Source organism: Siphateles boraxobius, unplaced genomic scaffold (assembly GCF_051911475.1).
Source record: "Siphateles boraxobius isolate OS27281-9 unplaced genomic scaffold, OSU_SipBor_1 54, whole genome shotgun sequence".
Taxonomy (NCBI): Eukaryota; Metazoa; Chordata; class Actinopteri; order Cypriniformes; family Leuciscidae; genus Siphateles; species Siphateles boraxobius.
The window spans coordinates 3,576,275-3,603,586 of NW_027509180.1; the positions used below are offsets into that span (position 1 = coordinate 3,576,275).

General features: G+C 35.0%; 3 protein-coding genes across 11 annotated transcripts in view; 2 read left to right on the forward strand and 1 right to left on the reverse strand.

Annotated features, from left to right (window-relative positions):
- Positions 1 to 27,312, forward strand: part of LOC143714418 (uncharacterized) — a 703,153-nt gene that overhangs the window by 193,496 nt on the left and 482,345 nt on the right. The gene's annotated exons all lie outside the window — the stretch shown is intronic.
- The window catches only part of LOC143714414 (uncharacterized), a 1,189,624-nt gene that overhangs the window by 128,889 nt on the left and 1,033,423 nt on the right, over positions 1 to 27,312 (reverse strand). The window lies entirely within an intron of this gene.
- LOC143714437 (uncharacterized) overlaps positions 1 to 27,312 on the forward strand; it is a 50,061-nt gene that overhangs the window by 7,701 nt on the left and 15,048 nt on the right. For 2 of the 4 annotated variants that reach the window (XM_077205635.1, XM_077205637.1), the window contains 8 exons: positions 7,787 to 7,888; positions 11,441 to 11,776; positions 12,615 to 12,955; positions 18,739 to 18,825; positions 18,931 to 19,023; positions 19,206 to 19,280; positions 20,404 to 20,517; positions 21,219 to 21,350. In XM_077205635.1, coding sequence (XP_077061750.1) covers positions 12,712 to 12,955; positions 18,739 to 18,825; positions 18,931 to 19,023; positions 19,206 to 19,280; positions 20,404 to 20,517; positions 21,219 to 21,350 — 745 coding nt within the window. In that variant the 5' untranslated portion in view covers positions 7,787 to 7,888; positions 11,441 to 11,776; positions 12,615 to 12,711. Of the gene's footprint in view, positions 1 to 7,786; positions 7,889 to 11,440; positions 11,777 to 11,846; positions 13,462 to 18,738; positions 18,826 to 18,930; positions 19,024 to 19,205; positions 19,281 to 20,403; positions 20,518 to 21,218; positions 21,351 to 27,312 lie in introns of those variants that run through there. The other 2 variants (XM_077205636.1, XM_077205638.1) reach the window with 2 other exon arrangements.

Genomic DNA, 27,312 nt, shown 5'->3' on the forward strand with positions numbered 1-27,312 from the left:
AGCCGAGATGCATATGCCACCACTCTTTCTTATCCTTCTTCTTGAGTTAAAACTGCCCCCAACCCGTTCTCACTGGCGTCTGTCTGAACTTTAAAAGCCCAGTTTACATCAGGTGATATTAGAACCGGAGCACTAATGAGATCTTGTTTGATCGTCTCAAAGGCTTGTTGGCAATCTTCAGACCATATCCATTTTGCCCCTTTTTTCTTTAGAGCATGAAGTGGAGCAGCTTTCTTAGAAAAATTCTCAATAAACCTATGGTACCAACCTGACAGACCCAGAAATCTTTGGACCTCTTTGACCGATGCAGGTACCGGGAATGATTGGACAGCTGATATTTTCCTCAGATCTGTCTTAACTCCTTCTGCAGAGATGACATGACCTAGAAATGTCAGTGATGGCTTGATGAAATTGCATTTCTTCAAGTTAAGCGACAAACCAGCCTTTTGAAGACAAGTAAACACCTTCTGGAGATGTTGAATGTGGGTTGAAATAGAGGGAGAGTAAACCACAATATCACCAATGTAGACCAGGCAGAATTTGTTTTTGTGCTCTCTTAGCACCTGTTGCATACGCATCTGAAAAGTCGCGGCCGAGTTTTTAAGACCGAAAGGTAGACACAAAAATTCATATAATCCTGAAGATGTGCAAAATGCTGTTTTTTCAACACTGGACTCGTCCATCTCCATCTGCCAATACCCACTTTTAAGGTCCAAAGTACTGAAAACTTTGGCTCCATTCAGTGATTCAACCCTCTGTAATCTACACATAGTCTCTTGCTCCCATCCTTCTTGTCTACCACAACTACTGGTGATGCCCACGGAGAGGTAGAAGGCTGAATGATTTTTTTTCAAGCAATTCTTTCACTTGACCTTCTATAAAGTCATTCTTATAAGCAGAGACTTTGTATGGTTTTTTTCTTACCGGTTGCTGGTCAGTTGTGATGATCTGATGTCGAATAATGCTGGTTCGGCCTAGACTTTGTGTACATACCGTTGGCCATTGTACCATCAGGTCTTTTAGCTGTGCTTGTATCTCAGGAGTTGTTTCAGCATGCTTTGATGCTTCAGAAATGAGATGATGTTCCTCTTCACTTATGGCAGGATCTTCTTCTGTATCCAGGATCGCCATGTAAAAATGGTTGGTGGATGGTTCATCATGGAAAGAAAAAGGCAATGTCCATTTCTTTTGTGTTACCTCAGGCAAATGAAAGTTCAAGGTATTAAAATCCAAAACCATTTTAGATTTTTTCAAAAAGTCAAGGCCCAGGATTACTGACACTGCTAAATCCTTATCTTCCATCACAAAAAAAATCCACTTCAAACTTTTCTTCTTTGATCTCACATATCCATCTCACCTTTCCGATAGCTTTTTGACATTGTCCATTTGCTAAAATAAAGTTCTGATTGCTTGTATAAAACTGACCACTTCCTTTCTTGCTCAGTTCCTTCCAGATCTTTTTCTGGACAATCGAAAAAGTGCTTCCGGTATCAATTATAGCATCAATGTTAGTGTGATTGATGGTCACAAGTAGTTGAAGAGCTCTGTACCCTTTGCTGGTGTTATGTTGATCTACCAGCATCAGTTGATGTTCTCTTTTTGACCCTGCTGCTGGCATTCTTTTGTTTTGCTCCTCACTATTAACTAAACTCCAGTGGTTTTTAGCTCCCATCCAATCCTTCTCAATCTGTGTCCCCAAACAAACTAATTCATTGACTGTGTTTGCAGAGCTTCTCAGCAAACTGGCTAATCTTGGGTTGCAGTTTCTGAGAATTGCATTCACGATCTCTGTTTCAGTCATTTTTGGATTGTTTCTCATACAAAGGGCTCTATATAGTGGTAAGCAAAATCCCGAATACTCTCTTTGTTTTGTTGTCTCCTATTTATGAGTCTTTGTGCAGCCACTTCTTTAAAATCCTCATTTAAAAATGCAAACAAAAACTTGTCCTTAAAGCTTTTCCATGTACCTACGTTCTTTTTTTCAGCACTCCACCAGTCTTTTGCTGTACCTTTTAGTACCACAGCGAGTGACGCCAGTAGTTCTTTATCAGGCAAGGGGCGAAGATTAACATACTCCTCAACTCTTTCGATAAATCCAACTGGATCATCCACACTTGCATTGGTGAAACTGGGAAACTCTAATTTAACCGGCGGATTGTATGGTGCTGGTATTGTAGGCAGAGACATATATTGTTGGCTCGAGTAAGCTTGTTTTTGAGTGCTTTCTTTCTTTGCATTTTTATGATGACTGACCATAGTCGCAGGAATGGGAGTAGAGGAAAGTGGATTTAGAGCTTGAATCCTCTGATCTAGTTGTTTATCTCTCCTTTTTAGACAATCCGCCATGCTCTGACCTAAATCAACTATCCTACTGTCCATTTGTGCTTTAATTCGATCATGTTCTCTTTGGATACGGTAGTTAATTCTATCTTCAAGTTGTTTCATCATATCTACCACTGTGTTGTTAATTACACAATCACTCACCCTATGTTCGATGTCAGTAAGGTGTTCTTCAATATCGGTTAAACGTCGCTCTGTTACCCTTCCATTGGAATACACCTGCTCCTCCTCAAATACAACCGGTGGTGGAGGTGGAATTGCAGTATAATCGTCTGGATCGTCATGCTGATCTTGTATTGCTAATTTTTCTTTTTCTTGTTCTGAATCGATATAAAGTCCACTAAAAGTGTCAATCATTTCATTCACTGGCTCTCTCCTCCGAATGAATGCTTCATCGGAGAAATCCTCGACGGACAAAATCTCATCCCTATCCATTTTTAGACTATTAAGTTTGCTGCAAGTTCGTTTACTTGATCCTTTTTTTTAAATTATGTAATATTACCCCCTCTAGGTTCAAATATCTCTTAGTAATGTCCCTGTTCGGGCGCCATTTTGTAACTTTTCTCTTTTTGTTTTTCTGATTTAGCTACTAATGAGGGTTTATCACATAGATCAAAACTGTTTAATGAACTTAAGCAAACATTTTACCGACTTTTGATTTTTTTTAGGTTTTATTCCCCCAATGCTGGCGCTTTCTAATAATTATTCAAATGAAAGACTAAAAAAATCAATCATTGTCTTTCATTTCCCACACAAAAAAAAAACAAATAATCTTATGGTTCTTATCTGAGATGAAGTTCTGTCCCGTGAAAAAAAAAGAAGTTACGTAACTTGATGAAAACATTGACTGCGTTGAAATTTGATGCTATGAGAAAAAACATTGAGTGCGTTGAAATACTTCTCTCTTCTTTAGCATTGTCCATTTCGGATTGAGCTTAAAACCCCAAGGTTTCTCAATGAGTCACTTTTTTGAGGTAGCCATCAAGAAACATAAGCTCCCACTACCCAAACTGACTTACTTCTTCATGTCAGCTTTTTCCTTATATGCCAAACAGGTGAGCCTATATAGCGCCCTCTAATGGCTTGTAGTGTTTCTACACCATTCCATTCTTACACTACAAAATAACTGTTACAGATATTTCATTCTGTTACAGTACTATCACGGCAATCCATTAAGATCATTACAAATCACTGTACTCTTGAAATAAACATTGACACGATGTGTATGTAAACTGTATGATGATTATACTTATTGAATCGTAGTCTATGATGCAAGTTAGCATAGAATGATAAAACATCATCTGCATACACTAGTGGTAAACAAATAGAGCAAGATACTCTATTTCTAAGGTGCTTCTCTTATATGGCACACACTACGTGTTTGTCACTCATGTAAACGAGCACTGATTTGCCTCAGATTTAGGCATTTGTTGGCAATTTCCATAAAACCGTGAATAAAAGTCTAGGTTAAAAACGTGCCGTACATACTTGGCATTGGGTAAAAGGAGAAAAATCTGGTGCTAATTGTCAATTGTATCGTCAAATACAATTGACAATTAGCTCACAGTTAGGATTGGCGTTATGGTTCTGTTCTGGGGTGCATTTCCCGTACAACGACGTAACTCGCTGCTTGACTAACATAGTATGATGCATCGTTGAAGAAATTAACTTGCTAGTCACGACTGTTTCCAGAAAGCGTCCTGTTGCAAATTGGTAGTTTAACCACATTGGTTAATGATGTCACGCAGGTTATGGAGTAATAACTCATTTGAATGAATCTGTTTGAGATTGAATTAATGCAAGATGTTTTGCTATAAATTATGAACATGGCATCCGAGGACTATCTCTTATTTTTCTCAGTTATTTCGTTTTATTTCCAGATTCAATAATAGACTAGTTCTTACATAGTAGAGCACGTTCACACATACGCAATCTTCAAAAACAGTGCTTTAAATCTGACAAACTAAAAGACGTAAATGACATTTGTATGTATTCTAAATAAAAGATATATTGTACTGAGTGTCAGCTTGCTTATTTGGCTCAAAATAATGATTAATTAATGTTTTGTATACAAGAAACTCTGCTTCTAACCACAGTTCGAGAGCTGTCATTCCAACCACACAAGTTTGCGAAGCTGTTTGCGAATGTTCGTTGGAACTATTGTTTCAGGCAGAGGTCTCAAAAGTATTCACATTCATTACTCAAGTAGAAGTATAGATACTAGGGTTTAACTATCAACTTAAAGTATAAAAGTAAAAGTAATGCAAGGAAATGCCATTAGGCCGGGCAACAGGGGCCTATAGTGCACTACCCCAGCTCCTCAAAAAACATTTTAAAACATAAAGGCCATAATGGCTATAATGTTATATTAAAATGTTAATGCTGAAAAATTGGGGATGCACTAGGCTACCTGTTTCAGCCGCATATATGCCCATAAAGTTTTATTTCAATTTCAATTTCAGTACAATGCAAATACATTAAAGAACCATATATGTGTACTACTGTGCATTAACATGTGTTTCATGGAGCAGAAGATATGATGACTAGTTGCCTAAGTATTGTAATGGTGCATAAAGTCAAACTTCAGAGGCATATTATCATCGAAATGGTATATGTTTTTACTTCTCTTTAAGGGCGTAGGTTTGATCTTGAGATTGGACTGGGGACATCCCCAGAAGCGGAGGAATTAGGACATTAATAGGATAATGTATTAAGGTTTTTAGTCTATAATTGACCTTAACAATATGTTAATTCATTAATTCTGTAATGTTACAGGTAACTAATAAAGACAAGGAGGCAGTTTAACAGAGACTTAACTTTACTCTGTTCATAGTGCAATGCAATAGTGCAATGTCTTGTTCCTTGCTTTTTAAAGAAGCCAAACACATGTCTGCATCTTTCATTAAAAAGGATATAGTTCAACCAAAAACGAAAATCATTTACTCACTCTCAAGTTCTTTCAATCCCATATGAATTTCTTACTTCTGCAGAACACAAAATAAGTTATTTTTGAAGAATGTCGATAACCAGACAGTGGATGGAACCCATTGACTTCCATTGTAGGAAAAAAAAAATACTATGGAAGTCAATGGCAAAAATACTATGGAAGTCAACTGTTTGGTTATCGACATTCTTCAAAAAATCTTCTTTTGGGTTCAGCAGAAGAACGAAACTGGTTTGAAACAACTTGAGAGTGAGTAAATGATGATAGAATTTTCGTTTTTAAATAAGTGAACTATCACTTTAACAGAAATTAACTGTTGGCATATGTTTTGCATCAATACTGTCAAGTTTGTCCGGTTGGTCACGACACACATCAATACTGTCAAATATCACTTGTAACCATTGCTCTGAGCCATGTTTTCAGCGTACTAAGTTCACTGAAACTTCTTTCAGTCCAGCTGATGAGACTGGGATGACGAGGTTTCAACTTGATCAAACAGGCCTTTCATTTCAACAGACCAAGCATTGTTATTTTTTTCATTTTTTATGGGGACTTTCCATAGACATAATGATATTTATACTGTACAAACTGTGTATTCTACCCCCCTACACTAACCCTATCACAGATAACTCTCTGCATTTTAAAAAAAAACATCACTTAGTCTGATTTATAAGCTGTTTTCCAAAGAAAAAAATAAACCCCACAAGGACAAACATTTCGGATATTGCCATCTTTATGGCGATATTTTGACCCTATAATGTAGGGTTGCACACAAAACCACACATACACACACAGACACACACACACGCACGCACGCACGCACGCACTCACGCACACACACACAGACACACACACACACACACACACACACACACACACACACACACACACACTCTCTCTCCTCTCTCTCTCTCTCTCTCTCTCACTCTCTCACACACGCACAAACAAACACTCTCTCGATTATGTTTGCCACTTATCCCGCGATTGTCTTACAGTTGGCTTATATTGTAAAAACGGCTGTCCCCAGATCAATATTTGACGCGATTTGCCCCGTATTCTTGAGCAGAAAACTGTTGATTTCTCCGTCGCTTACCACATAGGTTTCCTTCGGAGGAGTTTTGCCGCTTCGCACAACCAAATGTAACTGCGGCCTCTCACAAGTTAGAAAGAAAACACAGAGCCAATCAGTTTAGCGATGTTCAGGAGGTGGGACTCAGATCTATTAAACGTTTGTGTAATTGGGCAATTTTTTTAACGATGACAAGCCGGAATGAAAACAAGCCGAAATGAAATAGGAGTAACGAGGCTATTTTGAAAATGTAAGGAGTAGCAGTAAAAAGCAGGCTGAAAAATAATTACTCCAGTAAAGTATAGATACCCAAAATTTCTACTTAAGCAAGGTAACAAAGTATTTGTACTTCATTACTTGACACCTCTGGTTTCAGGAAACACCGACTTGTTGAACTGCTGATAACGACGGAACTTGCGACCATAGTTGGCTAACGATGCTTTCGGGAAACACACCCCTGGGCGTGAACTCCCTGCGAATCCATGCAGCCTAGCATTGATAAGAGCAGCAATAACCCGCCTTATGGTAAACAGAACAGAACCAATTTGAAAGTATGCAGATATCATTAATTCAAGATTTTAAAGTACAGCATAATTCTAGAATTTATTCTGATTCGAGGAGAGTCAGAATGCCAGATCCTGACTGAGACAGGAGGAGCTGGGGAGGGAGGAGGGTGATGAACTCCTGAGAAACGCGACAGCTGCAGATAATACTGAAGGAGCTTATATATGAATACTGTGATAGGTGTCGTATTCCTATGAGTAGACGTGGATAAGCTGAGAGTCACTGATGCTAGCTAGACTAACGTGACCTGCCAGAACTTGATTGTACTTGAACTTGAAAATGACTTTAAATATGAGACAGAAATAAAACTACTCCAAATTATGAAGAAATGTTTGATTACCTAATAACCACTGCTTTATCGATGCAGAGAAAGAAGGATGTAATATTTCATAACTCATTGTGTACAGTATTACATGTATGTGCTGCTCTATAGGAAAAGGCTGACTGCCCAACAGCACGTCTTCAGTGTGTTATTGCACAATCTCCTCTAGTAGAGATTCTATAGCCTAGATGAGTTATGATTTTGTCTAATAAACTCATTAAGTGGAGGTGGAGCGACCATGCAAAGTACTATACACAAGAAAAATATCTGCAAATGTAATAATATTGTCCCAGTTTAAAATATCAAATTTAGTTACAATTTTACAATGGCGATTTACATTTAGACCTTTTATTCAATATTTTCAAAGCTTGCTAGAGTTTGGATTAGTATTTATAATTAGCTATAAAACAGTAGAAATCTATTAAATGTCCACTTTTAGCTAAATGTGTGTGTGTTCCTACTTAATCATATCTCAGGGACACATTTGTGCAATATATATAAGTAACTTTGCACAATAACAGCATTAATAACTGTGTGTGTTTGACAGGTTTCTCAGCTTTACACGTAATAATGCTGATTCTCTGTATCTCTGCGTCTGGATCTGCACTTCTACTCTGCTGTCTGATCTACTGCAGATCGCATACTAAAGGTACAAATATAACACAAACATGTTCTGATTTACTGGGATGCAGTGGGAAATGAGTTTGAACCTAATAATAATAATAACATCATCATAAAAATTGTGTTTATTGAGTGATTAACACAACATGGGCGCATGTACTATGTTTAATATTTACAGTTTAGAAAAAGTCAAGAAGTCAGAATTTTTTGACATATACACAGTGGTGGTTTTAGGCACGGGCGAACCGGGCAGTCGCCCGGGGCGGCATTTTTTTATGTCACATGGGGGGCAGCAAGAGCAGTTAAAAAAAAAAATCCTCTGTTTCTATTCATTACACTGTGTGGGGAATTGCCAAATTGGCTCCCGTGCTTGTTGAGAAGGTGCCGTGTTCACACTGCACACGTTAGCAGTGCGTACTTTGTTTCGGTGCCCATGTTGACAGATTAGAGCATTCACACACCGCACGCAGAGGCGGCGCAGCAGCGCGTAGCAGGAGCACTGTATCAGCTAGATGGAATTAGTGGGCTAAAGTCAGTCACACCACCTCGACTTTCTTCCAAAATAACACAGATTTCATTCATAATATTATAAATACAGGCCTATAGTTCCTGCAAATTTTTATTTTTCTGAATTGTGTGAAATGGCTAATAAAAATAAGTAATACAAAACGATTATGTGGGTCACCTCACCAAGGTGAATTGGTTTAGTCTTGACTTCTGGCCGTGACTCGTGACGTGAGTGACAGTGTTGGGGGGGGGATCTCTTGATTGTGGAGTGCCAAATAAACAGAGATGGACAGGAAAAGGTCAAACCCATCAGGTGTGCACAATTTAGAAAAAATGAAAAGAAGAAGAGGAGAAACGCTCAAAAGATAAAGCTGTTCTCTCTGTGAGATGATTATGGTATCCATGCCATGAATGAAGGGCTAATGTTAATTGTGGGTAACTCGTCTCTTACGTTTCTTAGCCTTTTTGCTATGATGCTTGTTATGCTTATACAACAATAATTAGGTTTTAAGTCAACAAACACGAGATCTAATTTCACCATAATATTGTGCTTTGCAAAAAAAACTGTTAAAGTTCAGTTATTATTTATTTCCATCAGTTGGGTTAAAGTTAGGCCCTGTAATTAGCCAATGGAATCGTCCAATCTGTAGGTAGTTTCAAGTCATGTATACTTTTCTTGACCTCAACTACAGCGGTATAGCTACAATGACATTTTAATGACAAATTGTACCTCTGTAGTTGAGGTCAAGAAAAATATTCATGACACGGTTATAATGGCCTCATGATGACAGCCAATGTTCTGTTCTTAGTGCAATAGTGTAATAATTACATTCTCTTTTGTGTGTTTTCACATTTGTGTGATAAAGTATTTGTGCTATGGAAAATGTATTCTATATTTTATTTGTTTTAATATTCTTAATGTTTTATATTATTGTTGCTCTCTGCTCTTGTTACTCTCTGCTCTTGTTACATTTTTTATATATCTGATTGTATATATTTTTTGGCACATTTATGTATATATTTAAGTTCTGATACTGTCATAGTTTGTGCAGAATTGTGTCCATTGTCTTTTGGCAATGTTGGATGTAATGAAGGATTTGTGCAACTGAGAAATATAATTTTCTCTTTATCTTATGTTGTTATAAAATATGACTGTTTGTGGATAATTTTGTGTTTTATTTATTTATTTTATTTTTATTTATTTTATTTTTTGGGGGGGGGGGGGGGGGGGGGGGGGCTGGAAGGTGGTCTCGCCCAGGGTGTAATTCAATGTAGAACCGTCACTGCATATACAACACAAAGATGAGATAAGACATAAGTTATAAAACATTTCTGAAGCTGTGAATGTATTGTTGAATTTATTTCATCAAATGTGGAGCATCCTAAAGCTCAGTGTTATTAGTAGTTAAACTCAGAAAAACTATAGCAAAATATATAGAAAGATTGCTCATCAGTTTACGGTAATAGGGAAAAGATGACTTTATCTTCTTTGAATATTGTATATTTGTGTGAAGTGTGTTTTTGTGGTTTAGATAGCATCAATCAGCGTTTGATCTGATTCATCATTATCACTAGATTCAAAGCTTTTTTTTCACTTTAAAATGATGGTCCAGATCACTACACAGCAAAATCCCCAGTGTTAAATTAACACTGCTCAGTGTTTATATGAGTCCACACTCAGAGAGTGTTAAATGAACACTGAAGCAGTGCTAAAGTTAATGAGATCATTAAGTGATTAATTGAGTGATAATTGAGCATTATCGAATACACCCGATGTTAACAAGCAGAATCACTGAATGAGAAAATCGTAATTGGTATGTTACCATTATGGAGATCAGTGTTTGCTTTAGTTGGTCTCTTGACCCTTACGTCGTTAACTTTAGATTTTGTTTGGCTGCTATACCTGAGTTATACCTGCCAGATGAACAAAGAGAAAAGGTGATATGATGGTGTTTGTTGTGTTTTAACATAATCAATAGTTGGCCTGAGTCACTGAACTCATTGAGAGTGTTAAACGAAACTCATAATTTCAGAGTTAAGTTTACCTTATGGATTATAGCAGCACTGTCATTGTAGAGTATGCATTTTTTAGCCTTTTCAATTAAATCCAAATGATCAAATCAATTACAAAAAGAAAAACACATTAAAATTATTTCAGGTAGGCACATACAGACATCAAGAATTAGCGTATGAATCTCAACAATGGTGACAAACAGATGACCTCTGAACATAAGCTCATTATTTATTCATGCAGCAATGCATGATGGGAGCAATGAATGAGATTTGATTGGTGGCATCCAGAATACACTGCAAAATGCTTTATAATTGTCACCATTGTTGAGATTCACAGGCTGGTTCTTGATGTCTGTTTAAAAAAAACTGTTTTGTATATTATTAAGTTTTAAGAAATTATTTGGATTACATTGTAAAAGTTACAAATATTATGATTTTCAAGGGCAGTGCTGCTATAATCAATAAAGTAAATGTAACTTAGAAATTTGCCTCTATTCAGGTCAAATGATTGTGAAGTAATGATAATGTTAAAACACAACCAACACCATCAAATCATCTTTTCTCTTTGTTCATCTTATTATTCTCCATAATGGTAACATGCCAATTACGATTTTCTCCTTCAGTGATTCTGCTTGTTAACATCAGGTGTCTTCGATAATGCTCAATTATCACTCAATTAATCACTTAATTATCTCATTAACTTTAGCAATGCTTCAGTTGAGTGATAACTGTTATATATAACAGTTGTTATATACTGATGTTATATATAACATAACAGTGATCTGTCATGTGATGCAGTTTTATTCCACAGCAGAAGAAAAACTACCAGCAACCGAACGACTCTGAGACAATCCAGGGATTTCATTACTTTCAGTGTGAACAAACCATTGGTGTTTACAAATGTTTATGCTCATGTCTTTCTGAAAATATTCCAATAATCTGATTGGCCTCATATGAACCTGTATTTGTGTGATTTAATTGTGTGATAGTGTAATTAAAACAGGTTATTATTCCTCAACATTTACCTCACATTTGAAATGAAACGTCTTTTCCTTTTCAGGTTTGATTGTGCAAAAATCTTTTAACATTGGTATTCTGGGAGGTTCACTGGTTTTGCCCTGTCATGTTCCTCCAAACCTACTAACTGAAGATCTGAAGGTGGAATGGAGAATAAGAAGAAGATACTCAGAGACTTTAGTTCATCTGTATGAAGATGGAGCAGAGAAACAGCAGTGGGGTTATCAGGATAGAGCTCGTTTCTTTACTGAACACATTAAACATGGAAACTTCTCCCTCCGTCTGAAGAAGCTGAGAGCTGAAGATGAAGGACGATACACATGTACAGTTCACAGCAAGAGGGATTGTGTGTTTTCTGCCAAGACAAGTGTGGTTCTGGGTAAGTAATCAGATAAAAACAAATCAAACTCGACTCTTAATAGTTAATCAACAATACAGTACTGAGTATTATTTATTCAGGATTTTTATTTGTACAATCAGAGCTATAGCCGAACTATATGATCAAGATTACATATTCAGATGTCATGTTATCAGCTGCTGTCTACAGGGATATGATATGAATCTTAGCAGTGTACAGTAAATGGGATTATTGCATACACTGCAATAATTACACTTACACTTACTAATTACACAATAATTACACTTACTGATGTTCAACAAAATACTTAAGAAACATGCATTTCGTCCCTCTGAAAAAAAGTGCACATTTTCACTTTTTGCAGTATATTGTAATGACAGTATTTTTTCTGATTTAAAACTGGAAAAGTTTCCATTCAGCACCTCTAAGAGCAATTTGAAACACATCTCAGATTGTTTGCTATTGAATTAATTCATGCATAAAATTATAAAACTGAAAACAGATTATTTTTTGTTGCATTTTTGGATATTAAACCAAATTAATTCATTAATAGCAAGTTGTGAATGATCGACCATCTGTTATGCAAGTGTGGTGTGTTTTTGTACATATATAATTCATAAGACAGTGTGTATGGATGATGATTGTGTGTGTGAGGATCAGACGTCAGTTGCACTTCCGTGCTTAACCCTTCATAACCCCTTAATAAAGGGCCTTTTTAATGCAACTTTTTTTTGAAAAACTTATTTTTCTTAACTAAATCTTCTTACAGTTACTGACCTGCAGATGATCTTTTGTCCACTTCTTTTCTCTTTCCTAGTTTATAGTTTTTCCACATTAACACGTTTCTATTCCTTTATAGAGTTCTTTATGTCTGGTAAAGTGTTTCCTCTGGGATCTTCAGTGGTTTTGCCCTGTCAGGTTGAGAAAAGCTTGTTACAGAAAAGTCTGAAGGTGGAATGGAGAAGAAGAAGAACAGAAAGAGACTCAGAGGCTTTAGTTCATCTGAAGATGGAGAGAGTCGAGCAGAGGAACAGCACAAGGACTTTCACAAAAGAGCTCATTTATTTACTGAGAAGATTAAAGATGGAAACTTCTCCCTCCGTCTGGACAATCTGAGAGCTGGAGATGAAGGAGTTTACAGATGTGAAGTGTACAGGGACGAGGAGTGTGTGTTTTCAACCAATACACAGTTGGGCCTGGGTAAGTGTAAAGAAGAAAGAAATGGCTGATGTTGTAGCCCTGATCAATATGTGACTACTATGAATTTAACTTATAAATGTAAGTTGAAACAACTGCACTACATTTTCTGCAGGTTTTACTCCAATTATACTCCAATGCTTTGATATTATGCTAAACTTAATTTATCTATCTATCTTGCTGTCTGGTAGACTTCATGGTCTTAAAACCTAAACTTCAAGCTTTTAAAACCGCTTCGAAAATAAATCCTCAACTTCAACAATGTTTTTACAATTATGAGCACAGATTCATTAAATTACACAAAAAAAATTCTAGCCGCTTTAGTTTTTATTCATGGTCAGATTTAATCCATCATGGGCGGATTTGAGCGATTCATTTAAATGAACCGCTCAAGATGATTCGCTGAATCATTTTTTTCTCTGAGAATTTTCGAGAGAAGCCAGTGGAAACCGGATGATTTTCCATATTGGACCTTACACGTGTCTTCAGAAGAAATAAACTGATACAGAGTAAGTGTGACATTTTATATTGTGAAAGTGATTGGTGCGAGTTTCTAGTTCATAATAAGCGTTTTATAGTCTTGTGTTAACAAATAATATAAAAATAAATCATACATTAAATTCATAAGTGCAAATGAACATTAGTAAAATTGTTTTTTTTTCAGAATTATTCACAGCAAAAACTCCAGTGTTAAATGAACTCTCCTGGGAGTTTATATGGCTTGTTAAAGTTGGGAGTGTTAAAGTTAAAGAGCTAATTCTTTTTTTTTTTTCTTTTTTTTTTAAGCCACCATTATGGTGATACGTGTTTGCTTTAGTTGGTCTCGTGAGCCTTAAATTGCTAACAATATATTTTATTTCGGCTGTTGTACTTGAGTTATAATTGCCAGATGATTAAAGAGAAAAGATGGTCTGATGGTGTTGCTTATGTTTTGACATAGTCATCACTTGACTTGCATCACAAAACTCATTTAGAGCCTAATCTCTGACTTTAAATGTATAATGTTGATTACAACATCACAGTGATTCTACAGTACAAGATCTACACAATCCAAAGGATTTCTTAAAAGTTGTTCTAATAAAACAATTAAAAAAAAATTTTTAGGCACAGACATAAAGAATCAGTGTATTAAAGGGTTAGTTCACCCAAAAATGAAAATTAAGTCATTAATTACTCACCCCATGCTGTACCAACCCCGTAAGACCTTCGTTCATCTTCGGAACACAAATGAAGATATTTTTGATTAAATCTGAGAGGTGGATCACTGCTACATAGGCTGCCAGAGGGAATGAAACTTGACGGCCCAGAAAGTCATTAAAGAAAATGTTTAAATATTCCATGTGCCTACAGTGGCTCAACTATAAGTTTATCAAGCGACGAGAATACTTTTTTCCCGAAAAAAAAAAACATAATAACGACTTTATTCGACTATTCCTTTTCTTCCTTGTGGGCCTGAGACGAGAGTTCAAGAGATTTCCACGACGCATGCGCGAGAACTGAGAAGAGAACGTTCTTCTTCTAATACTTCTTGTTCAGTTCTCGCGCATGCGTCGTGGAAATCTCTTGAACTCTCGTCTCAGGCCCACAAGGAATGAAAAGGAATAGTCGAATAAAGTCGTTATTATGTTGTTTTTTTCGGGAAAAAAGTAGTCTCGTCGCTTGATAAACTTATAGTTGAGCCACTGTAGGCACATGGATTATTTAAACATGTTCTTTAATGACTTTCTGGGCCGTCAAGTTTCAATCCCTCTGGCAGCCTATGTAGCAGTGATCCACCTCTCAGATTTAATCAAAAATATCTTCATTTGTGTTCCGAAGATGAACGAAGGTCTTACGGGGTTGGTACAGCATGGGGGTGAGTAATTAATGACTTAATTTTAATTTTTGGGTGAACTAACCCTTTAATCTCAACAATGGTGACAAACAGAATATTCAATTAGGAAAAGGATATTACTAAGACATTTCAGATCATAATTTATACATACCACAATGGTGGCACCCAAAATGCACTGCAACATGCTTTATTATTGTCACCATTGATGAGATTCACAGGCTGATTATTGATGACAGTGTGTCTAAATAAAACGATTTAAATTAGTGTTTTGATCAGAAAAACTTTTAAGAAATATTTTGGACTATATTGAAAATGCTGAAAATCGTTTGCTATAGAATCACTAAAAAATTCTCAAGTGATGATTATGTCAAAATATAACCAACACCATCGGAAACACCTTTTCTCTTTGGTCATATGCCAGTTATAACTCAGAAACAACTCCCAAACAAAATCTAATGTTAACAGTTTAAGGGTCACAAGCCCAACTAAAGCAAACACTGATCACCATAATGGTGGCTTAAAAGTTTGATTTTCAAAACACCACTTTAGTTGGCTGAACTTATTGGATGTAGTTTAGAAAACTTAACTTTAGTTGGCCGAACTTATTGGATGTAGTTTAGAAAACTTAACTTTAGTTGGCCGAACTTAGATTCAAAGTTTACTTAACTAAATTAAATCAGTTCATTGTACTTTATAACTTGTCAGGTAAACCTTTCCAAATTTGTCAGGTACACTTTTCGAAATAAGATAAAGATAACACAAAATAATCAGTTACGTCACGAAACATTTTTTTTTACAGTGTATGCTTTACCAGCTGGTTCTGGGTTTGTACATGTGAGTCTCTTTGGAAAGTAAATTCCCACTCAATTACAGACAAGAAATAAAGAAATGGAATGTATATAAAAGCTATTAGCAGATAATACAAAATAATCCCAATTAGTGGAAGGACTTATGGTGGTTTTGACCTGTGAGAACTACATCTATTCTCAGCAGAAACTCATTATAACACAATTATAGACTGATGTGGAGAACAGCCTGTTGAATGTTACTTAAGCGTTCTTCATGAGTGATTCGACAGAGAACACAGACAATCAGAAAATGTTTAGAGACTCGAGTAGAGTCACAACAGAAAATTAGTAAGTCACATATATAATTCAGAAAACAAAGCAAATTAAACTGTGGATATCTAGTTTTATAAAGTACCTTGAGCAAACACTTATTATCTTTCAAAGATTTGATTAACTTAACAAACTTTACATGAACCGAATCCAGTGGTTATTTCTTCTTCAGAAGCGGTTGATGGTGATTTTCTCAGACGGTTTGATAAAAATCCTGTGCCTATAGTGTTATGTAAAGCTACTATATAGCCGATAAGATTCAAGAGACTTGAGGAAACGTTATGTGCTTGTGAAAAAAAGGTACGAAAGCTGTCACTGGGGCTGTACCTTTTCAAAAGGTACACTTTAGTACCTAAAGGGTGCATATTGGTGCCTTAATGGTACATATTAGCACCTAAAATCAGAGGTGGGTAATTCAGGGGTCAAAGAGTAAAAGTACTGCCATATGTTTATTCCACCCATGAACTCAGTCAGCTGATTTCACTAATTAGTTCTATCTCCTGTGTGAATTAGCAAATCCAGGTGATTGGAACAAAATACTGAGGAGGACTTTTACTTTCTGGACCTGGACTTTACACCTCTGCATAGCAATGCCACATGTCAGCCAAGAGCAAAGAAATAAACCAGAACTGGACCTTATCGTAGCCAAAACATATGTGTATATTAAATATGGAGTAATTTCAGCTACAGCCTTAGATGAAATCAACTAGAAGAGAAAAGAAGACATTAAATCTGTGAAGATCTCAACAGAGGAGAATAAACAACTCCACAAACAGCATTACCAGCTTCCCTTATTACTAACCAGACTGACTTTATTTCTTTCAGACGAATAAAACTGAATAAAAAAGTTTTATTGAGAATTAACAGAGGTTTAACTCTGTTTCATATTAAGTCACCATAACAGTGATTAGTGTTTCCATTAGTTGGGCTCTTAACTCTTTTCATATATTTTGTCTTTTTCAGCTGCTGTGACAGTGTGTTTGTTAAACACATCAGCAACAGCAAAGGAAGCTAAAGTGAAAATAGATCAGGTGATGATGGTTACCTGTTGATGGTGTTATAATCATCATGAAGTAGACTGATTTACTGAGGTTTTTATAATCTAACAATTATCTTGTTCCACTAATATATTCACATCACAAACCCTGTATTACTGCAGCATGAGATCCAGCAATGTAACAATCAGTTTAGACATATTACCAAAAATGAATAAAAAAAAAATAGCCAACGCTGACACACACAGATATCAACAATCAGCACATGAATCTCAACAATGGTGACAATCACAAATATTTAGAAAAACAGATTAATTCAGAACATCACTGAAAAGCTACTAATTCACAACAAAAACAACAGAAAAAAATAATAGCAAATATTTAGAATCAAACTAAATTATAGGACAATTCAGCATAATTTATTCATGTTACAATGCATGCTGGGAGTTTTGTACTATGGTGGTATCCAATATGCATTGCAGCACACTAGTACTTCTGATTGTCACCATTGTTGAGATTCATACGCTGATTGTTGATGTCTGTGTGTGTCATTATAAACTGACTTTTTTGTGCTCATGTTCGTTAAGGTCTTCTAACTTATTGTTATAATATTGCTTGATCTCATCCTGTAGTAACACAAGGTATGTGATTTGAAAAATTGTAACAACATAATTGTTAGATTAAAATACCTCAGTGAATCAGTCTGTTTCATAATGATTATAAAACCATCAACAAATAACCATCATAACTTGATCTCATTTCACTTTAGCTTTCTTTGCTGCTCCAAATGTGTTTGACAAACACATTGTCGCAGCAGCTAAATAAAACGAAATATATAATATGAGTTAAGAGCCCAACTAATGGAAACACGAATCACTGTTATGGTGACTTAAAATGGAAAACAGAGTTAAACCCCTGTTAATTCTCAATAAAACTTCTGTAGACGTCTGAAAGAAATAAAGTCAGTCTGGTTAGTAATAAGTGAAGCTGGTAATGCTGTTTGTGGAGTTGTTTATTATTGGCTACAATAAGGTCCAGTTCTGGTTTATTTCTTTGCTCTTGGCTGACATGTGGCATTGCTATGCAGAGGTGTAAAGTCCAGGTTCAGAAAGTAAAAGTCCTCCTCAGTATTTTGTTCCAATCGCCTGGATTTGCTAATTCAGACAGGAGACATAACTAATTAGTGAAATCAGCTGACTGAGTTCATGGGTGGAATAAACATATGGCAGGACTTTTACTCTTTGACCCCTGAATTACCCACCTCTGATTTTAGGTGCTAATATGTACCATTAAGGCACCAATATGCACCCTTTAGGTACTAAAGTGTACCTTTTGAAAAGGTACAGCCCCAGTGACAGCTTTTGTACCTTTTTTTCTGAGAGTGTACCTTCCGCCATCGTGATTAGCCTACTATACAAACTTTCTACACAGAGCAAGAGCCTGTTAGCTTAGCTTCTACAGAAAGATGGCTGACACATCTTTACACTCTGTGAGTGAGTTCCCGCCCCATATGGGCGTGTTGAAAACATGCGGAACTAGCTACTAGTACTGGCTGTAGTTTTAAGCCTCTGGCCCAAAAATCCTCCGATGACGCAAAATGACGATATTTTCCAGACTAAAAATACATAAATCTCTCATATCAGGGGGGAATGAGGGGGGGACATACAAAGCTTATTTATATTACATCTGTGTTTCCAACACAGTTTCATTCAATTATAAATGTAATGGCCAGAAAGAACAGAAATGTGTGTTTTAAATAAAACTAAATGACTGTTAATGATAGTTTAATTAATTATTAAATCTGTTTAACTGAACGTGTTATTTTGTCTTTTCTCTCAGACTCAGTCTTTCGTCTTCAGATGTTTCTCGTCTTCTGTCCAAATATTCTGATGTTTCTTGCTTTTGTCCTCTGGGGTTTTTCTGAAGGTCAGTTTTTCAGGACAGAAACTCAGCACAGGACTGAGTTTATTAATGCATTATAATGTATCATTCATATATCTGTGTAGATGTACAGTAATGGTGTTGTTTCAGGATCTGTGTTCGAGTCGGTCTCTTGTTCTGCTCTTTATTTCCTGAGGCCGCTCATGTTGCTCTGGACGGCTCCATATATTGATGAGTGTACAGGTATGGCTGATTTATTAGTATTTATAGATCAATACAGTTTATGAATTATAATACACTTTTTTTCACATAAACTGACAGTAATTTTACATTCAATTCAGTGTTTTATTGGCATTTGTGTTTCTTTGTGTTGCTGTTGTAAATGATATTGTGGATGTAATTATTTCATCTGTTCTGTTTTACAGGCAAGATTAAACCATGGGTTAAACTTTTCAGTTATGAGGCAGAATATATAGTTTTCTCATCTGTTTTTTACTCAGGTAAATAGATCCAAATGTAAATCAACAGTTATTATCATAAACACATTAACATGCACATTAACAGTTGAACAATAATTACATTTAAATGATGTAATGTTCTCAATATCCAGCCAGAAATCTTAAAAACCCATGACATTAATACTTTGAAGTGTCTTGTGTTACTGTTGTATTTTTGTCATTATAACATATTCTACACATGTTAAGGGCTGAATCTCTGTGTGACACATGTATAATCTACACCGGTTAATTATGAAAAGATTGCATTAATTGTTACAGTAGACATCATGTAGTGACTGAGACTGAAGCTAAAGCTGCTTCTGAATCTCAGCATGTGTCAGGGTCATGTCAGGGTCATGGGTCATCAGCAGCTCAAAGGTCAAGGGTCAGGGGTCCTCATCATCAGCACAAAGGTCAAGGGCCAGGGTCATCACCATCAGCACAAAGGTCAAGGGTCAGGGGTCATCACCATCAGCACAAAGGTCAAGGATCAGGGGTCATCACCATCAGCACAAAGGTCAAGGGTCAGGGGTCATCATCATCATCATCAGCACAAAGGTCAAGGGTCAGGGGTCATCGTCAGCACAAGGGTCAGGGGTCCTCATCATCAGCACAAAGGTAAAGGGCCAGGGGTCATCACCATCAGCACAAAGGTCAGGGGTCATCGTCAGCACAAGGGTCAGGGGTCATCATCATCAGCACAAAGGTCAGGGGTCATCATCAGCACAAGGGTCAGGGGTCATCATCATCAGCACAAAGGTCAAGGGTCAGGGGTCATCGTCAGCACAAGGGTCAGGGGTCCTCATCATCAGCATAAAGGTCAAGGGTCAGGGGTCATCACCATCAGCACAAAGGTCAAGGGTCAGGGGTCATCGTCAGCACAAGGGTCAGGGGTCATCACCATCAGCACAAAGGTCAAGGGTCAGGGGTCATCGTCAGCACAAGGGTCAGGGGTCATCACCATCAGCACAAAGGTCAAGGCTCAGGATCACACAGAGAATGTGTCGTAATATTGTGTATAAAAGCATCTGTTCAGTTAGAAGGGTTTTTATAATTCCTCTGATCTGTATTTATATTTTGCTTTTCTATTTCAGTAATTGTTGTTGTTTCTCTTCCTTTATTCCAGTTCTGTTTAAATATGCCTATGACAAAAGTCTGAATTACACTGGATTTGAAGGAGTCGTGATTATAGTCCTCTTTGTGATAGCGCTCCTGATCAACCTCCTCTATATTATTTTCTGTAAGTATTTCTTCCATCAAGATTCAGTGACATACAGTATATGAGCTGTGAATCATGTTTGACCAGATTAATGGAGTTTGCTAAAGGCAAATATATACAAACCATAATATCAGACCTGATTTGAACTTTTTAATGTATGAATCATTTATTGTTATATATAGTCTCTGACATCAACAGTTCAGGCGCCCATAGAGAAACACACACACTTTATTTAATATTTCAGAAGACACACGTTACACATGTTCTGGTTATAAAGGTGATTATGATGCTTGTTGTTATTTATGATTGTCATATTCATCTAAAGCAATTACGCAGTTTACATTTGAAATGAAATACAATAAAAACATAGAGGTCAGATCCACTTATCTCAGTATATATTATTATTGATCATTGATAGTATTTTTGTTGGAATCAAATTCCTGAAACAGATTCTGTAAAAATACTGATGAAATTAACGATCACAACTTAATTCGTAAGAGTTTTCGAGTTTGATATTTATAAGTTTATATAGTTTCGAAGGGGAAATGTGAATGATTGTGTGAAGATTGTCTGTTTAAATTAAATGATGAATTAGTGAAGTGAGTTTACTTCTGTATTTATTGATTATCATGGTGTTAATGATCAATCAGATCAAACATTTGGATGGATTTATTAATTTTAATTAATTTATTAATTAATTTATTAATGTTTTTCTTACACAGCGTTGGCTTCATTAACTGTGAAGTTCAGCGGCCGGATCATTGCTATATTCGTTATTCTGACTCGTATAAGCTTTGATATTCTTCCTTCACTGCAATTCATCCTCCTGTTCTTCAGCTTAGGGTCGAGAGGAGGTGAGTTTACATTTACTCATAAATGAATGTGAATAGTTGATAAATCTATAAATGTAAACTCTATAAACTCAAATCAAGAGAAATATGTGGAAATATTCCAGACACATCTGAGATATTAAACTTCATTCACACTCACTGTTACAATATATCATCTGAATAATTCATTACAGTTTATATCAGTGTGGAAGAAGAAAAAGAAAAGTGTTTTTCATAAACAAAATATTTAAAATATTATTTCAAACAAATTAATTTGATTTCTACAATAAATGAATGTGTAAACTTCACACGATGTCCATGTTGTCTATTAATGTTAAACTCTGTGAACTTGACGATGATTTATAATGATGTCAAGTAATCATTGCAATGATTAAAATAGATTTCATTAAAGAATGACATTTACAGAGGAAATTACAAGTGATTGTAAAACAATATGAAAGAGCGTTAATAACTTGTCGATGATTTATAAGGATTCAAAGCAATCATTGAAATTATTTAAAATAATAATTAATAAAAATAACTTCCATCATGTTGTGACAGACGAACACACACTCTTCCTCCGTGTTGAACACACACACACACACACACACACACACACACACACACACACACACACACAGACACACACACACACACACACACACACACACACACACACACACACACACAGACACACACACACACACAGACACACACACACACACACACACACACACACACACACACACACACACACACACACACACACACACACACACACACACACACACACACACACACACACACACACACACACACACACACACACACACACAGAAGAAGCCAGAAGCCACTGATGTCAGGATCTGCATTAATATAATCACTGTATTAAAGGCACAATATGTAAGATTTATTCCCCACAAGAGGGCACAGTTTCCAACAATAACAAAGGCGTAGGTCAATGACGCAGTGATGAGCTGAATGATGGGACTTGCTGTCAAGCTGATTGATCTAATAATGTTTAAGGATGAGTGCATACATTCACGTTTTTTAACATTACAGTGGTATGAAGCAGGTTGCTAAAGAGACAGATATCACACGCGAGTCCCGCGGATATAAAGGAATAAGGACATTTAATTCTACCGAACTACCCGCAAGTACGGATTACTCACTAGGGGTGTAAATCGGAGCCTACATGACGATTCGATACGATACCGATTTCTTAAGCCAAGGATTCGATTATTTTCGATACTTCAGAATTCCCCGCGATACGATTCGATTCGATACGATTCAATAATTGATATTTTTACATGATATCTATTAAGTTTCAAATAAATCAACAAAAATGTTTATAATTTGCCTTTTATTGAGAATACAGGAACAGTATTCTATTCACATAATGTGTATGTTGTCCTCAATGCACTGCAAATAGAAAAGCAAATATAACAGTAACTGCATACAGTTCAAAACTTGATTCTATCGAATCCTGGTGCGTTTCCGTGCATCTTACGTCATCGCAAACGTGCACGACGCATGATAGAAAACAGAACGCGGGTCAATGTATTGTGTTTTTTTATTTTTTTATTTGGTGCTATTATGCACAGCTGAGTGAACAACACCGGTTTACTGTGTGTCGCATTTGGCTTTTTGCTGATTGCAAACGCAGGAGACAGTGGATTTCCATTAATTTGTTGCCCTGAGTCCACGCGCTATGTGTGTGCGAATACACTGCAGACTCTCTCTCGCTCTTATCCAAGGTAAATTGTCAACACTATCATCCCTTACATGTGTTTTATTTAACTAAATACATCATAATCAGCTAAAAAGCATGCGCAGGTCACTTACTTCCTGAACGAGTGCGCACCCGAGTCCATGATGCTTTCACATTCACGCGAGCCGCGGCACGGTTCGAGTGCAACCGAACCTCAGCGCAGGTTCATTTTTGCGCGTGTGAAATAACATAATGTGCTCGTGAGCATGTCTTACACGCTCATAACTTTTGCCTAAAAAATAACGCCATACACCTCCTCCAGTCAGTCTCGGGTTTGGTACCCAGTGCGCACCCGGGTCCGCATGACAGACAGCGTTTACATAATTAGCGATTTTTCATGCGAACCGTGCCCGTTCCGTTCCGAATTGGTGTGAAAGCACCCTAGACTTTTCAAGTAAGCTGTTGAAGTAGCCTTTTGTACACGTTAGCACCTGTTTGTTTACGTTTGTAACTGCTAGCTTGGAATTCGCCGACTAAGTGACTTAGGGTGCATTCACACTGGCAGTTTAGTTCGGTGACTAACTAACGTTAGCCCAGTGCATAACAACTATCGTTTGTACGCATATGAGCGGATGCTGAAAATAGACAGGCGGCAAAACAAACACATTAATCGATACTCTTGCGGACGCATCGATGCATCGAACCGTCGGCTGTATAATCGATGCATCGATACGAATCGATTAATATTTACACTCCTATTACTCACACAGGTCAGTTTATTAGACGAATTAAACTTGTGAGGTAACGCAGCGCTGCTTCACTTGGTCTAACGTTACACTATCACACTAAACGGCATTTAAATGTGTGTTGAAAGTTATAATGTTATACTACGTGTTAGTTTGTTTGCTATACGAAACTAGCAGTAAGCTAGTTTGCTATACGAAACTAGCAGTAAGCTAGATCAACATTTGAATAACATACTGATCACATTCTAACATTTCATCATGTTGAGCTAAAGTTATATAACATTGATTTGTTTTATGTACATTTGCTTACCTGTCTAATAAAGCTGTCGAGTTGTGACTCGTGAAGCTCTGTCAAGTCCAAGTTAGTCGCGGTCGTGGAGCTCTCGGCATCTCAAAAACGCCACGCTGATATTGATCCTCATTTTAGTTTTCCTTGTTTGTCCCAAAGTCTGCTTGCCATGGATGGTCTATGTTTGAACGAAAAAGTCTATGAAGAACTGTGTGCCGTTCTAAGACCTTCTCTGGTGCCGCTAAACGTTACGCACTGCACAGTTGTCCACGTCTGTCACCATGGTTACGTCATGGCTATGGCAGTATGAACGGAAACCGAGGCTAGCGCGGATATTGCGTCATTGACAGGCGACATTATTTTCCGGGACGGCCACTTATTTAAAATTGGAATTTCTCTGAAATAAAAAATCTTTGGAGACTTTTGGGATATTGTAAGCACACTGTGCAAGTGATTTTTGGATTTTTTTTTTACAAAATTGTTACATATTGTACCTTTAATATAATATCTGAATTAATGTAATCTCTGCATTAATATAATCACTGTATTAATATAATATCTGTATAATATAATCTCTGCATTAATATAATAACTGTATTAATATAATCACTGCATTAATATAATCTCTGTATTAATATAATCACTGTATTAATATAATCACTGCATTAATATAATATCTGTATTAATATAACCACTGTATTAATATAATATCTGTATTAATATAATATCTGCATTAATATAATCACTGCATTTATATAATTTCTGTATTAATATAATCTCTGTATTAATATAATCACTGCATTAATATAATATCTGTATTAATATAACCACTGTATTAATATAATATCTGTATTAATATAATATCTGCATTAATATAATCACTGCATTAATATAATCACTGCATTAATATAATCTCTGTATTAATATAATCTCTGTATTAATATAATATGTGCATTAATATAATCACTATATTAATATAATATCTGTATTAATATAATATCTGCATTAATATAATCACTGTATTAATATAATATCTGTATTAATATAATCACTGCATTAATATAATCTCTATATTAATATAATCACTGAATTAATATAATATCTGTATTAATATAATCACTGCATTAATACAAACTCTGTATTAATATAATCACTGAATTAATATAATATCTGTATTAATATAATCTCTGTATTAATATAATCACTGCATTAATATAATATGTGCATTAATATAATCACTATATTAATATAATATCTGTATTAATATAATATCTGTATTAATATAATCACTGCATTAATATAATCACTGCATTAATATAATATCTGTATTAATATAATATCTGTATTAATATAATCACTGCATTAATATAATATGTGCATTCATATAATCACTATATTAATATAATATCTGTATTAATATAATATCTGTATTAATATAATATCTGCATTAATATAATCACTGCATTAATATAATCACTGCATTAATATAATATGTGTATTAATATAATATCTGTATTAATATAATCACTGCATTAATATAATATGTGCATTCATATAATCACTATATTAATATAATATCTGTATTAATATAATATCTGTATTAATATAATCACTGTATTAATATAATATCTGTATTAATATAATATCTGCATTAATATAATCACTGCATTAATATAATCACTGCATTAATATAATCACTGTATTAATATAATATCTGTATTAATATAATCACTGCATTAATATAATCTCTGCATTAATATAATCTCTGTATTAATATAATCACTGCATTAATATAATCTCTGTATTAATATAATCACTGTATTAATATAATATGTGCATTAATATAATCACTATATTAATATAATATCTGTATTAATATAATATCTGCATTAATATAATCACTGTATTAATATAATCTCTGTATTAATATAATCACTGTATTAATATAATATGTGCATTAATATAATCACTATATTAATATAATATCTGTATTAATATAATATCTGCATTAATATAATCACTGTATTAATATAATCTCTGTATTAATATAATCACTGTATTAATATAATATGTGCATTAATATAATCACTACATTAATATAATATCTGTATTAATATAATCACTGCATTAATATAATCTCTGTATTAATATAATCACTGTATTAATATAATATGTGCATTAATATAATCACTATATTAATATAATATCTGTATTAATATAATATCTGCATTAATATAATCACTGTATTAATATAATCTCTGTATTAATATAATCACTGTATTAATATAATATGTGCATTAATATAATCACTATATTAATATAATATCTGTATTAATATAATATCTGCATTAATATAATCACTGTATTAATATAATATCTGTATTAATATAATCACTGCATTAATATAATCTCTGCATTAATATAATCTCTGTATTAATATAATCACTGTATTAATATAATATCTGTATTAATATAATCACTGCATTAATATAATCTCTGCATTAATATAATCACTGTATTAATATAATATCTGTATTAATATAATCACTGCATTAATATAATCTCTGCATTAATATAATCACTGTATTAATATAATATCTGCATTAATATAATCACTGTATTAATATAATATCTGTATTAATATAATCACTGTATTAATATAATATCTGCATTAATATAATCACTGTATTAATATAATCACTGTATTAATATAATCACTGCATTAATATAATCTCTGCATTAATATAATCTCTGTATTAATATAATCACTGCATTAATATAATCTCTGTATTAATATAATCACTGTATTAATATAATATGTGCATTAATATAATCACTATATTAATATAATATCTGTATTAATATAATATCTGCATTAATATAATCACTGTATTAATATAATCTCTGTATTAATATAATCACTGTATTAATATAATATGTGCATTAATATAATCACTGTATTAATATAATATCTGTATTGTCACGGCCGGCTCGCAAGCCGCGACAAAGAAGGAGACAACACGTTGGATATTGCTCAAAAGAATAACATTTATTACAATAAGAATAATTAAATGAGACGGAGACGGAAAATAAACAAACAACGGACTCCAAGACACAAATGGCACGAGAATGGGAGAGCGTGCCCCGTCACAGCTGAAGGGAACTGCTTTTAATTGCCGGCATCAGCTCCAACACAGGTGTAACTCCTTAGTCAATAATGACGTCACTCACTCTAACTCC